The 15,035-nt window shown below is 37.5% G+C and overlaps 1 protein-coding gene across 1 annotated transcript in view; it reads right to left on the bottom strand.

The window, feature by feature from the left end:
• Positions 1–2,495: 2,495 nt before the first annotated feature.
• The window catches only part of ABCC9 (ATP binding cassette subfamily C member 9), a gene marked incomplete at its 5' end in the record, with an annotated part of 78,078 nt that continues 65,538 nt past the window's right edge, over positions 2,496–15,035 (bottom strand). The window contains 4 exons of the mRNA XM_080810240.1: positions 2,496–5,191; positions 9,957–10,019; positions 11,791–11,924; positions 14,853–14,956. Coding sequence (XP_080666366.1) covers positions 5,054–5,191; positions 9,957–10,019; positions 11,791–11,924; positions 14,853–14,956 — 439 coding nt within the window. The 3' untranslated portion in view covers positions 2,496–5,053. The remainder of the gene's footprint in view (positions 5,192–9,956; positions 10,020–11,790; positions 11,925–14,852; positions 14,957–15,035) is intronic.

The following is a 15,035-nucleotide window of genomic DNA, read 5'->3' as shown; positions in this document are numbered from 1 at the left end:
GATTCATGCAGCTTTATTCTAATTTAAGACAACAAGAGAATATGTGAGCAGATATGTGCACAAGGGGGGTGGCATGCACACAGGGTGAGGGGTTGGAGGATACATTGTGACCTGTGAAAGAGGTACACATTAAGGGATTTAAACAGTTGAGAATTCTTTTTATGTCTACATTCAAAGGCTTGATGAACATTCTGGATATCTAAACAAGATGATTTTTAAAAAATTGCTCTTTACTTAACTAGTGTTGGAACAAAGCCCCAACTACTATGGGTCAAAGAGCAAATACCTAGATATGGAAGACCTGGTCTAAATCCACTTGACTCTGATAATATTAAAGGTCAATAGTCTTTCACTTACAATAACTGATAATGTGTATAAATAGTGCATAGTGTAGCTCTAAGAGAAAAATGAGAATGAAGTGGCATTAAACGGTGTTATATTGTTGCTGCTTATGAACACATTACTTATTTTATACAGTGGGCAGATTAAGTGATAAAAATAATGGTCAGAAAACAAAGCTTTTTGCCATTAGTGTGTAGTATATAATTGCAAATGATCTGTGATGGTTAGTGGCACAAAGGTCATAGAGAGCATTCTTCTTGGAGCCAATGAACTTATTTAGCCAGGTAGCCACATATGATTCCCTTGACTTTGTCAATTTAGAAAGAGGACATTGGTGACCATAGAGTGAATGGCTAAGGGAAATTTGCTACTACCCATAGAAAAAGAAATTATTTATTTATTTGAGAGGGAGAGCATGAGTGGGGGGAGAGGCAGAGGTAGAGGAAGAGGGACAAGCAGACTCCACGCTGAGTGAGGAGCCCGATGCAGGGCTTGATCCCACGACCCAAAGATTACTACCTGAGCCCAAGTTAGAAGTCAGATGCTTAACAGACTGAGCCACTCAGGCACCCCAAAAAAGAACTCATTTTTTTTTAAAGATTTTGTTTATTTATTTGACAGACAGAGATCACAAGTAGACAGAGAACCAGGCAGATAGAGAGAGGAAGGGAAGCAGGCTCCCTGCTGAGCAGAGAGCCCGATGCGGGGCTCCATCACAGGACCCTGGGATCATGACCTGAGCCGAAGGCAGAGGTTTTAACCCACTGAGCCACTCAGGTGCCCCAGAACTAATTTAAATCTTATATAGTAGATATATAGAATGAATATATCAACCTTCACATATCAGTAATGATGACAACACCTGTAGAAAAAAAAAGCTGAAGGTGGAAAGGGGAATAATCATCAGATAACTTACCTTCTTTCCATATTGTGAGACATCAACAGTGAAACCTACCCAATGTGCTCATATTTATGGACCGTAAACATTTGGAAATATGACCCCAAATTTACTGGAATAATGTACAAATAATTCGACAGCTAATTTACGTGTGGGGGGTAAAAGCTTTGCATCTTTGTGAAGACATTTCCCCCTTAAATTCTGTATTAGTGATTAAACCACAAAACAAAAAGAAATAGCTTTCAGAACTCCAGTTTATATCTTCTCAGGGAAGATTCAGTTTATTTACCTCTATGTTTCCTTTACGATGGAACTAAGGGTTCACTCAGTGACACTGAGAGACCCATTTTAGCGATCTAGAAGATGGGAATGTCAGGAAAGAGAGGGAGCACGTGAAAGTCACCTTCAATATTCTGTGGTTCCATGTTCTCATAGCAAAGAAGACTGTGTGATAACTGATGTAGACCCGTGATTCCCAGACGTGGCTAGTTATGAATCTCATCTGGAGACACTTGCTAGAAATACACCTACAAGTCCTTTCATTGGAAAGTTTGAGCCAGGCACACCTTACTGCTATTGGGAATGATGTATAGTTATTCAAGAAAAAAATCAATGTAAGTTACAGGACACATCCTCTTGACTACTGTTTCTTATGCTAAAATGCTAAAATGAGAAGACTGCATTTAACTTTAGATAGTGGGTCAATAAGTGAATTATTATGGTACTATAAATCACAGAAGTCCAAAGAGTATAGTACAAAATAAGTGATAAAATTTATATGGGAAGATAACTATAAAAATTGATCAAATGGGGTGCCTGGGTGGCTCAGTGGGTTAAAGCCTCTGCCTTCGGCTCAGGTCATGATCTCAGGGTCCTGGGATCGAGCCCCGCATAGGGTTCTCTGCTCAGCAGGAATCCTGCTTCCTCCTCTCTCTGCCTGCCTCTCTGCCTACTTGTGATCTCTGTCTGTCAAATAAATAAATAAATAAAATCTTAAAAAAAAAATTGATCAATAAACCTTAGGGAAAAGTCCAGACATCCAGCTATTGAATTAGAGATGTCATAAATTTATTGATACAGCTGTTTCACCTAACGGCAACTTCCACATAGAACCAATATATAAGAGTAATGAAGTGCAGGACAAGTGGAAAATGTGAAACAAAATGTTCAGAGCAGGGTGTTATCGATTTACATCTATTGATCATCCTGGTTGATACCCAATGAGATTATAAGTGAAGGAATAATAACCTTATTTAATCAAGCAAAGAGAAAGAGTAATTTATTATATAATACCAAGCCAGTATATTTTCATGGTAGAATAAACATAACACAAGAAGTGAAGAGAATAACCCAGAGTTTCAGGCCCATGGCTAGTGGTGGGACTAATCAGTGGATCAATAAACTATACTTATTTAAGGGCTTACTGTGGGCTAGACACTTGTATAAAATGCAAAGAACATAAAGACAAAGAGACATGGTCCCAGATCTCAAACATCAGTTACGTGATCTCCAATACCAGTCTTCTGGTATCTCATTTAGAGCTAAGCTGACTTTTAAATGGATCATGAGTAGTAGCATAAAAATAGAGGATACACAGTCCTTTAAGATAGATTTTTTAAAAACCTCACAGTGATATCAGTAAACTTGTTACTTTTCATATAAATCTTTACACATTTATTGCTTTTAACAAACATTAAGGACTTAAAATTTCTAAAGCTGATTTTCGTTAATTAAGTGTAAAATTGGGGAGTGTAAAATTTATTTGGTTAAGGCTCATCTTTTATAGATATGTACCTATTTAGTAAAAATTATTTCAAGCTGAGATATTTCTGTATTCAATATGTCATACGTATAACATAATAGATGATTAAACAATTAAAAAAGTTATTCCTGACTTTATTCAGTCAGTTCAGTTTTGTAAACAATTAAACACTCAATTTAAGTGACTAAAAGCTATGAGAGAACTACTGACCACTTGGGTGTCAGAATGATAAATGTGATTCTCAGTTTAGTGTCATTAGCTATACTTCTGTTGACATTTCTGTAGAGTGGTATAATTTACAAATATCGTGAGGGTTTGCAGTTATGGGTAAATCCCCATTTCTCTGTGAGAATGAGATGTAAGTTGATAGCAAGCCTCATATAAATGCAGCCTTACAAAACATTTCCATGCCAGAAATACTTTGAGGGAGATTGGTAGAATTTTCAGAAAATATTTTCAAGATTGATTTAATAGTTATTGATTCCGTTTTGTTTAGCTTTTGAAACATTAAGAGGATTTTTCTCAATGAGGTTTTATCTACACAACAGGTGTCAATTAAAACTAAATGACACAGAACATGTCTGTCCATCCTTATGGAACTTATTTTAGGTAAACATTGGGACTCTATATTCAGGTGAAGACCCAGTCATATATGCCATTAAACAAGTATTACAGATTTCCCAAGAGTGAATGTACAATAGAATAAATTGAACATAAAAACTACAGGGAGGGAGCACAAATTCTCTTTTTCTATCAATCACAATTCTTCAAAATCTAATAATGCACGTAGTCTTCATATGAAAACCCATTATATTTTATACTAGATGGGCACAGAATTGTAGTAGAGAGCTTTGGCTGCTTAGTGTGACAGTGCAGGTAACTTTTAGTATTTTAAAATTTATTTATAAGAAAACATAACACTAATATTCCATCCATATTTGATGCACTCTTAACATATACCTTAAAATTAGAATAACATTTTGATTCGCTTTTTACATGTGCATTAAAATTAGAGCATTACCAAGTGGATACACGTGTGATACCACTGGGTAGAAATGTCAAAAAAGAAGTAAACTCTTCCACCTTGAAACAGACACTTGTTTCATATACATTTATATAAGCAAACGAGACCACTTGCCTATGCTCCTGAATCTTGAATAATGTGGAATTTTAGAGCTCAGGATCATAACCACATTTGTTGGTGAATTAAATCATAGAGAGCTTTAGCTGGCCTGTCACAGAAGGACTGAATGTATTTACTCTTTGAACTTTAGTCTGGAAAAAGCACATCATTCCTGATACCTTAGGAACTCTCTCTCCTGACTGGACAGGGAAAAATGGAAACTTACGTATAATTTTTCAAATACCCAAACGCTTTCCATGATCATTCTGGTTAAGGCATTGGCTTCTCAAAGCTACCATAAATGACTTGGTAACAGGAAACAATTTAGATGTGGAAGAGAGACTGTTAGAGCATCACTATTACTACGAATGGTAATGAACACAGAATATTCTCATCCAGTAGATAACGGATTTGTGTGTTTTATTTCCTCACTGATTTAGAAAACCTGTCCTCTTAATTCTCTTCCAATAATATCTGGGGACACCAACAAAATGGAAGACATTCTTATAAATAAGAGTATAAGCATACTGAATACTCATGGTGACTTCTATGCCTGAGAGATATTTACCAGCCTTAAAATTATGAAAAATTACAGCTGTTGACTTACCACTTAAAGTAACTTACATGTTTTAATACAGTCTGCTATTCTTCAAAGTAAAGGGTTTAATCATTAGAAAGATCATCGGTAATGAACATATTAAGCAGTAAGATCTTGGAAAACAAACAAAAAAGAAATATCAACATAGGAAATACAGTATTCATGGGTAAAGTGACGTCGTAGCTAATTACAAAGTCCCCTAACACAACCAATATGCTTTACAAAAGTGTAAAAATTTAAGATGCCACGTTTTGAAGGTCAAGCTGATGATCCATTAAATAGGTGATGACTGCATTATTTTAAATCCATGTATTGGTTTAAGACATCCCTTCACATGTCTGCACGAACAAAAGAAGCAAAAACTCCATCTTCCCTAGCCAAGAGGCTTTCTGGAGTGTCATATTCTAAAATATTTCCTCGCTTCATCACAATAACCAGGTCTGCCGTCAGGATAGTGTGAACCCGATGCTGCAAGTGGAAAAAAAAAAAAATACAGGTACTTGTTACAAATTTCATGAGCCAAAGCAATGGAATAGGCATGTCTCACCGATTATTTATCTTGGGGTGCTAGGAGGTACTAGAACAGAAGCACAGCCTCTCTTTCTGTCTTATTTAACCTATCATTATGTACATCAGTTTAAATACTGGCGAGTGTGACTGGGTCTTGGATGTGTTAAATTGAGTGTAATAATACAGTAGTTTCAGCACTTTCATGGACGTGTAAGGAGGCTAATTTTGTTTGTCAAATAATTAAATGATAAGAAGACCCATCGTGAACCAGTTATGTTATGGTTTAGTCTAGACTAAAATTATCTCTTGGGTAGAATCAACTAATTCATGGTCCAACGCACAACTTGAAGAGCCTTGGACGGTGGTTCAATTCTGCGAACACACCATGGGGAAGGCCATTTGGGCACGCAGTGTTAGAATGGATTATCCAGGACGTTAGACATGCCGGCTCGCAGTCTTCAGAGATCATTGCCACACACTTGTGCTCACTTTTCACCTGGTACCCTTTGGAGAGAAGCTTTGGGATTGGTAATTAATAATAAAAAAAAGCTACCACCTATTGACCATATATTGTACATTAGGTGCTCCACACACGTACTTGTTCATCATTAAACACTCCTCAGATGTGGGTATTTCCCTGCTTTACGCGTGAGACCACTGTGGCTCATAGAGGTAAAGCAAAAACAGGAGCTCGCATAGATAATGAGTAGCAGAACCAACATAAAATCAGGCTTATTAACTTCAAAACGTGAGATAGTTCCCCCTGCTATCAGATTGTTTTGTAGGGAGTGTCCGCTGCTTTCAAGGGTGGCTCACCTCCTGTTATTAGCGTTAGGGTTAAGAGCACAGGCTTTAGGTGACACTGGGCGGGTATTCTGCTTTCCCCACCTGTGTGGTTGTGCAATCCCGATCAGCAAAATCAACTTCGTATGCCTCAAGTTCCACATCTATAAAATGATGGTGTGAATATAGTACCTGCCTCACAGGATGGTGGTGAGGGTCAGATGAGGTGATCCATGTAAAAAGAATTCAGCTCCTTGTCTGACTCATACAAGCAAATACTAAATGCCAGCTACTCTTATCTTTTATTTTCAAAATTTACAAGGGAAAATTCTGCGCCACGGGTCGTTTTACTTCTCTTGGTAAGATAGGTGCTGTGCAATAGAAATGTCATGTGGACCACCAATGTGAGACACAGGTAATTTTAAATTTCTTAAAAGTCACAGCTTCAAGGCACAGATAAATAGGTGAAATCTAGGTTAAGTTATATTAAATCCAGTTGATTTTTTTTTTTTTTAACGTAAGCTCCATGCTCAATGTGGGGCTTGAATTCATGACCCTGAGATGAAGTCACATGCTCTATGATTGAGCCAACTAGGTACCCCATGAAATCCATTTTGATAATATATTTTAACCCAATATATTTGAAGTATTTGAATATATAACCAATACAAAACTTAGTAATGGTATCTTTTAAATTTTTCTATTAGTACCAGATCTTCAAAATCCAGTGTGTATTTCATACTTACAACATGTCTTAATTTGGACTACCTTCATTTTAAGTGCTCTGTAGCCATATTTGGTTCTGGGCCACCATATTGGACCTGGACTATGCAGGTCAAAATCTCAGCATGCTGATGGAAGTGCCAAACCCCAAAATATTGTCTGTTAATTTGATACAGTTTTCTGAAGTCCTTTCTCCTAATAACCCAGAGTCCAATCTAAAGCCATCCCCAGCCTATCACCTGCCCTGGGCCACGCAATGGGGTAGTCTCAATGCTTTCAGAAAAGCAAACAGTCATATCTGGGACAACTAGAGGAGAAAAGTAAGACATATATGGAGGATAATAAAGATGCCAGCTCAGAACATGTACCACTATTTCCAACATCCCTAGACAAACCTATCATCCACTGAATATTGGTAATGAATGACATATATTTAGGAATTGCCAAAATGTGCAGGATAATGTTTATTTACCTTTGAGAGAAGACCAGAGTCACTTGTATATCCATGCATTTAGAAACAAAAATAAACTTAAGGTTAATAAACTGTTTAATATCTGCTGTATATTTTCCCTCCAAAAAAGATTAATTCTTCAATAACCATATCACGATGCTAAAAAAAGAATCTGGCCTCTAAATCCCTAAATAGAATGTTATAAACATTGCCTTATTATACTAAAATAATGTTTATTTAAGAAATAAAAATAAAGGGGCGCCTGGGTGGCTCAGTCACTAAGCATCTGCCTTGGGCTTGGGTCATGATCCCAGCCTCCTGGGATCGAGCCCCGCATCAGGCTCCCTGCTCGGTGGGTAGTCTGCTTCTCCCTCTCCCACTCCCCTGCCTATGCTCCTTCTCTCTCTGTGTCTCTCTCTGTCAAATAAATAAATAAAATCTAAAAAAAAAAAAAAAAAGAAAGAAAAGAAAAATAAAAACATGGCCAATAGAAAGGAATATATGTGATACTTATTCCATTAATCCAAATTATTTTTTTCTTTAGAAAGTGTAGTGTCAATTATAAAGGCATTGATGCAATTTTCAAAATACTCTAGAGAAATTAATCTAATCAAGGGTGAAGTAGAAAAATCACTTTCATAAATAAATGCCATGCACTGTTTTGGTGCACTAATAAGACTTCCTTTAAGAAGCCAGAGAAAGTTCTCTTGAAGTTCTTTCACAATTTTCAGTTGTAGTTAACAAAATTAACAAAATAACTTTTAGCAGGGAAGAAAGAACAGTTACTGTTTAACAGAGCTGAGAATCCTTCTACAAGGGTTCTACCACAGGCTGCTGGTGCTCTCTCTCTGTTAAGAGCCTGGTAATTCATCCTACCCACAGCTTTCTGTTTTCCCGTGGGGAAGTATCCTAGTGGTCACCCCCACATCAGTGGTCTTGAAATGAAAAATGAGTGAAAGATACAGAGGTCTATGGAAGAGTGTCTAGTGAATGCAGGCGGACAAGAAAGAGAACATAATTTTTTGGTTAAAAATACAAATTATGCTCAAGCAATCTTCCAGGTATAAACTAAATGGGGCCACACAACAATACCATGCTTCATGCAGAAGACAGAAAACTAGTCTTTTGAGTAGAGAGAAAACTAGTCTTTTCAGTAGACAAAGGTCTTCTTCTCTCCCACTTTACCTGTTCGTTCTTCCTCCTCTCCCCCAAATACCTCCCTACCTTTTCCAGTGAGAAAATTCTTGAAAATATTAGAGAACTGTTGTTTCAAGTTAGCCAATTTTCTCACCCACTAAATCATTCACAGTCTAGGATGAATGACTTAATCTGGTAATAATCCCTCCAGAGCAGAGTTCTTTGGGAAAGTGGGAGAAAAGTGGCTTTTTCTTTACTCAGGCCCAGTGTACAGAAGGTGGGCCCTGATGGGAATCATTTCCTGCCACTTTAAAAAAGTTGCACTTCTAAGGGTGCTCTTTCTCCATGCATCATTCACAAAAATGGAAGCATAAGCAAGCACTCCATGCATGGGTTCCAGTATTCAACAGTTAAACCTAAATAATTCTGTAAATTGAAAAAATGCAATTTCCAGGACAGGTAAAGAGCAGATACAGTATTTTTAAGGACACGTACAACATATGCCCCAAAGAAGAGTGAAGTGGTCTTCTTAAGGTCCTCTGTCTTAACAGAGGTAAATCTGGTTCTTGGGTTTTGGTAAATCCTGTCTCTTGCCTATACATATAAGAAAGTTATGCATGCGTCTCATTCCATATTGAACGTAACTGAAGCAACTGGTTGAGCTGATTTATGTGAGAATACCCTGTATGTCGCTCCCTCACCCCACCACCCCCTTTAGTCATTGCATTAGCTCTGCCTGGCTGAGAGGGTGTCCCTAAGATAACTACCAGAGAGTGGGACAGTTGGCAGAGTAGCTGATGACGGTCTACTTGTTGGTCATCACCAAAGTGGAAAAGAGGCCATTCTTGTGGGCGAGCAAGTTTGGAACAGTATCACACTCCACTAAAATACCCTCAGAGAAGACTAAAACAAGACCTGCATCCAGAATAGAAGAGACACGGTGCTGGAGAGAAAAGAGAAATGGAAAGACAAGAATCAGCAAGAGGGAAAATGTCCAGGTGATTCATTTAAAAAAGTTCTTGTTAAACATTAAGCCCGAATGTAAGCAAGAATCCATCCATCTGCAAAGAGAAGAAGAAGCCACGGCCTACTCTAAGTAAGCGATTACAAATACAAAGGTTTGGGCAATTCTTCAGTTGGATTGGTGCTCAGAGAATGTATCTGCCTCAGCTGTGATGTCATTTTTTTAAACATTTAGGTGAATAGGAACAGAAATTGAGCGTAAGCGGTAGCAGAATTGGTAGTCATGTTGAAGAATTTTGCTTCTGAAACAGCTCATCAGATGATTCCATTATTGAAAAGAGAATTATCCCATATGAATTACCAACTAAATCTGGTGGGGGAAAAAAAAACCCACAGGCATTCCTGCTGGAATACTTCGATTTAGGATATCCTATCAATGTAAATCAGGGAAGCTAGGTAGAACAGTTTGGGGAAAAAAAAAAACAGTATAAAGTCTTTCAGAGCATAGCTGGTTTTATTGCTATTGTTTTGTTTTTTTCTTTTGCACAGATGCAGAAGCATTGGCAGAGAAATACATAATTCAACATATGTATACTTGAATTGCCCCAGAATAAAGATTATTGAATCTCAGGACAAAAACCAAAGAGAAGTAAGTCCAATACTTACAGCTATTGTAACAACGGTGCGGTCTGCAAAAGCCGTCATTACCACTTTCTGCAAAATGTTTTCCTGCCAAAAAATAAATAAATAAAGTCTGAATTTTCTCTGGACCCCTTTTTCTCACCATACTATTTTGTCCCTGAGAGCAAAGACCGCACCCCTGCCTCCTCCCTCTCCCCGCCCAGTTCCCATCCCTTCTGAGAACTCCTAGCTCCTGTCTTCTCTGGAAGGTGCGACAGGGAGCAGTCCCCACAGCAAGCTTCTCTTGGGCTCGATATGGGTCTTCAAAAGGCAAATAAAACTTAGTGATCAACCCAGAATGACTGATATATTTGTTACCAGGGAACTGAAAGGGGAAAATGAAATTAAATGATCATCGAAATGCTCACTTAAAGTATGCCACAAACAGTATGTATTCTAAACTAATAAAACGCTAAAATGGCGTTAACCTTTGGGTCAGAAAAGGGAAGAAATAAAACACATGCCCTAAATTTGGATTTTGACTCATAAAAGAACCATCCAGGCAAAAACCATTTTTACCTCCTTCACAAACTATTGTTACCGTTACATTTTGAAAGGTGTTCTGGATAAAGACTCACGCTCTCTCTCTCTCTCTCTCTCAGAGGAAAACTTGATTCCTAAGTCTTAATGTAAAGACTTCCTTCCTGTCAAGTGGTTTATTGCCAATTCATTCTCGCTTCCTTTCTCATCTCCACTGAGGCTATATTATAATAACCCCCAATATTGTAAATCCTTAGCAATTAATACTAATTCTGACGTAGTTATGCTTTTTTAGTGAATTGGCTTAATTAGAAATTATTTTATTACTTTAAATTCCATGAACTTTGAGAAGGATATATAACATTGTATAACTGATTAGTCTTAGGAGAAAGAAATGATGTCAAATTAGCATCCCCATATATAATTGGCTATTAATAATCCTGAAATTTTCACTTTTTTGGATTTTTTTTATCCAATCTAGAGTGTGCAGCAAGAGAATATCATGTTTGTGGATGTTTCTATTTTTGTCCTTCCTGATGCCAAACTTTTAATATCAAGTTAACTTGTATAAGAACAACATTAATTGCTAGTGCATACAGTTTGTGGTTTAATGTGACATTTTCTCCACTCAGTCACAGCCTTCTAGACAGATCCTTCTTGGTGTATTTAACAGTTTTAAATAATTTTTTCAAAGGCAAAGTTCTGGCTTGTTACCATGAACCCATTGAGAAGATCATTATTAATTCTAGTGAATCCTTCTTCAAATTGCTTTAGAAAATAATGTTTGATTTTTGTTAGCAATTTCTATTAAATAAAGATTTGCATACTTCTTTTATTTTTAATTTTATTTATTTATTTGACAGAGAGAGATCACAAGTATGCAGAGAGGCAGGCAGAGAGAGAGAGAGAGAGGGAAGCAGGCTCCCTGCTGAGCAAAGAGCCCGATGCGGGGCTCGATCCCAGGACCCTGGGATCATGACCTGAGCCGAAGGCAGAGGCTTAACCCACTGAGCCACCCAGGTGCCCTGCATACTTCATTTTATAACTTCCATGGCGTAAGACTTGAATGCTTGAATACAGTATAGTACTCAAGTCAACTGAGCACTGGAATTTTACTGCCTTAAGAATTTATCAAAAAGTGATAGCCAATTTATTTTATGTTTACTGGCAGTAGACTGTCATGTCTCATTTATTGTAATTCTCAATGTGCTATCATCAGTTAATTAACGAGATGAATGAGAAGACACTGAAAACAATAGCACTAAGGACTTCGAATCCAATCAGGAAAAATTGAGTTGTAATTTTGATGTGCAGTTCCCCAGCTCTTTAATGCACTCACCGTGGCCATGTCAATGGAAGCCGTAGCTTCATCCATGATGAGAATGCTGCTCTTGCGGACAAAGGCCCGAGCAAGGCAGAACAGCTGTCTCTGTCCAACGCTGAAGTTCTCCCCACCTTCAGTGACAACTGCATCTACATCAGAGAGAGAAGCGAAGATTTCACTCAAATGTTAACATTATCCTTGAGCAAAGGACGGAAAAATAGGAATGTCCTACAAGAGAATGGGGGATCTTACTGTACTGCTGCGAAGATTTCATACTGGAAAGGTGAAAGGAATTTTACTTCAGGAAAATGAAGATGATCCTGGGCCATCCTATTTTTGGCAAAAGGTGGTGAATATCTTTATATCCTTATAGCAGGATATAAAATACTGGTAAGTATTTTGAAGACTGGAAGACCTGAGAGATTTTTAATTATTTAATATAATTATCTAAGGACACTATTTAATATAATTATCTGAGGCCCAGAGAAATGAAGTGGCTTGGCCATGATCACACAGGTAATTTACAGTAGAACTCAATAAGTAACAGAACATTCTTGGGGCACCTGGGTGGCTCAGTGGGTTAAGCCTCTGCCTTCGGCTTGGGTCATGATCTCAGAGTCCTGGGATCGAGCCCCGCATTGGGTTCTCTGCTCAGCAGGGAGCCTGCTCCCCCCACCCCGCCTTTTTGCTTACTTGTTGATCTCTCTCTCTCTGTCAAATAAATAAATAAAATCTTTAAAAAAGAGAGAGAAAGAAGGAAAAAAAAAAAAAAGAAACAGAACATTCTTGACCCCAGTGTCCATTTCTTTTTTCATTATACCATCCCACTGGACTGTCAGTTCCATATGGTTAAGGACTGGGTAAGTTTTTGTTTGTCAATGTATCTTCAGCACTTGGTATCTGACACAGCAGCTGAATAAAACATTATTGGATGGATAAATGAATGTTAGATCCTCACTATCGTTTTCTTTTTCTTTTTTGGTTTCCGTCCACATTTTGTAAGCTGTCTTATTGTCAGTTTAAGATAAATTCTGTTTTCAAAATACCTCTTTAACACTTCCTAGTAGAGTCATAAATTTCTATTTTATATTTTCTCATTGCATCAAATTCTTGGAATTTTTCGTCCTTGGGTGCTATGCCTTTATTCTCTAAATTTTTAAGTTTACATAATAAATAAGGAGGGTGCGAGAGATGATGGATGTTCTTCACCAGAAATGGTCTGAACCAGATCTTTATCAAACAATTGATGTAATCTTTATGAAAAAAATGAACATAAACAACATTCAATTACATAGTGTAAATACAATCTTCTATTATTTACACTATACCATAACGCTTGAACTCTGTGCCCATGATTCAGAATAGGTGCATACATCTTTCATGTGAGTGAAGAGGACTACAGAGTCATAATTGCCTATATTCCCAACTACTAAAGGTGTGTCTAAATACCACGGGAGAAGGGTCTATATGCATTATCAACTTCTCAAGTAGACTTGCTTGGCTCACCATGCAATACCTCAAAATTACAATGGGAAAGTTCATCCAGATCCCTGGAATTGCTCCCACAACCTAACACCAGCAAGTTGATTAAACTATATTTAAAGAAATGCTATCTGAATTTCTGTTTGTGGGATGCCTTTCCCTTGGGACTTAATTAAAATCATAAAAAGTATTGTTTTTGAGTAGGTCCTCCTTCCCAAATAATCACGGTGTATTTTGTGGGCTGATTTTTTTTTTTTCAGATGCCAAAACAAAACAAGATTGCAACTACATGTTATATATTAAAATCAAAATTTCAACCAACTCTTACTTTCTGACTGCTTTCTTAAATAAGTTTAGATTTCAAGGAAGCAAAAGTCCCAAATTACATATAGTCACCATTTTTATGAATTAAAGATTACATGGTGCACTTTCTGGTTTTGTTTTGTTTTTAAGATTTTATTTGTTTATTTGAGACAGAGTGAGAGCGAGTGAGGGAGAGAGGGAGAGAGCACAAGCATGGGAGCACAAGCAGAGAGAGAGGGAGAAGCAGGGTCCTCACTAAGCAGGGAGCCGGATGTGGGGCTCGATCCCAAGACCCTGGGATCATGATCTGAGCTGAAGGCAGATGCTTAACCAACTGAGCCACCCAGGTGCCTGTCTGGTGTTTTGTTAATTATGTTTCTTCCTTGTTGTTTTATTCTATCATCAGTTATTTGCCAGAAATTGTCTACCTCTGGGACTAAATTTGGATCACTGATTGTTTGAATACATGTTTTATCCCTTACATGGGTGGCTTGAACCAACACAAAGTATAGAAAAGTACTGTCAAAGTATAGAAAGTATAGAAAAGTATAGACAGTACTGTCAAAAGTATAGAAAGTAAAGTATAGAAAGTATAGAAAGTACAAAGTATGTACCATCTTCACAAAATTATGCCACATAAATACAAGCAGTAGTCCCTCCTGGCAACAAAGAAAACAGCTGCCAATATGGAGAAACTGCCTGCTCCTGCATGGTACGGAGTACTCTGAACTTAGTAGCCTCTTCAATCCTCTACCCCATTTACTGTGGGTCAGGGGTCATGTCAATCACATGACAATGACCACAGGGAAATATTCTGATTCAAATGTCCTGCACCACTGGGGAACCTGGGTGGCTCAGTCCACTAAGCGTCCCATTCTTGATTTGGGTTCAGATCATGATCTCAGGGCTGTGGACTGAGCCTGTTTGAGAGTATCTGTCTCCCCCTGCCCTTCCTCCTCTGTTCATGCTCTTGCACCCTCTCTCTCCAAAAAAGTAAAATAAAACAAAATAAGTTAAAATGACCTGTACCACTAAAGTGAAAAGACTGAAGAGTTAAATGTATTAACTGGAATATTCTGGAGTGTTCAGATAGAACAGAATTTGTTATCGGTTTCATCCTCTGGCATCCTATGAAAAAATATTAGATTTTGAAGTGCCCTAATGAATGTTGGACATTATTTTAAATATAACGGGACTTAACATGAATTATGTGATTCTAGCAAAAATTATAGATAGAGATAAGTAAAATTAATTGCATATGTAAAAATGAATGTATTCTCTAGAAAATATACCTAGACCTCCTGGTAGGGATTTGACCATATTCTTCAGCTGAGCAATTTCTAGAGCTTCCCAGAGTCTGTCGTCTGTGCATTTACACTCTGGATCTAAATTAAATCTGTAGGGGAAAAAATAAGTTATTTAGTGAATAAATAAAAATAGAGGCATTTTTACATATGTTTGCTTATGGCTGTTCT

Source organism: Martes martes (assembly GCF_963455335.1).
Source record: "Martes martes genome assembly, chromosome: 8".
Lineage (NCBI taxonomy): Eukaryota > Metazoa > Chordata > Mammalia > Carnivora > Mustelidae > Martes > Martes martes.
This window is presented reverse-complemented; position numbering and strand designations above follow the sequence as displayed.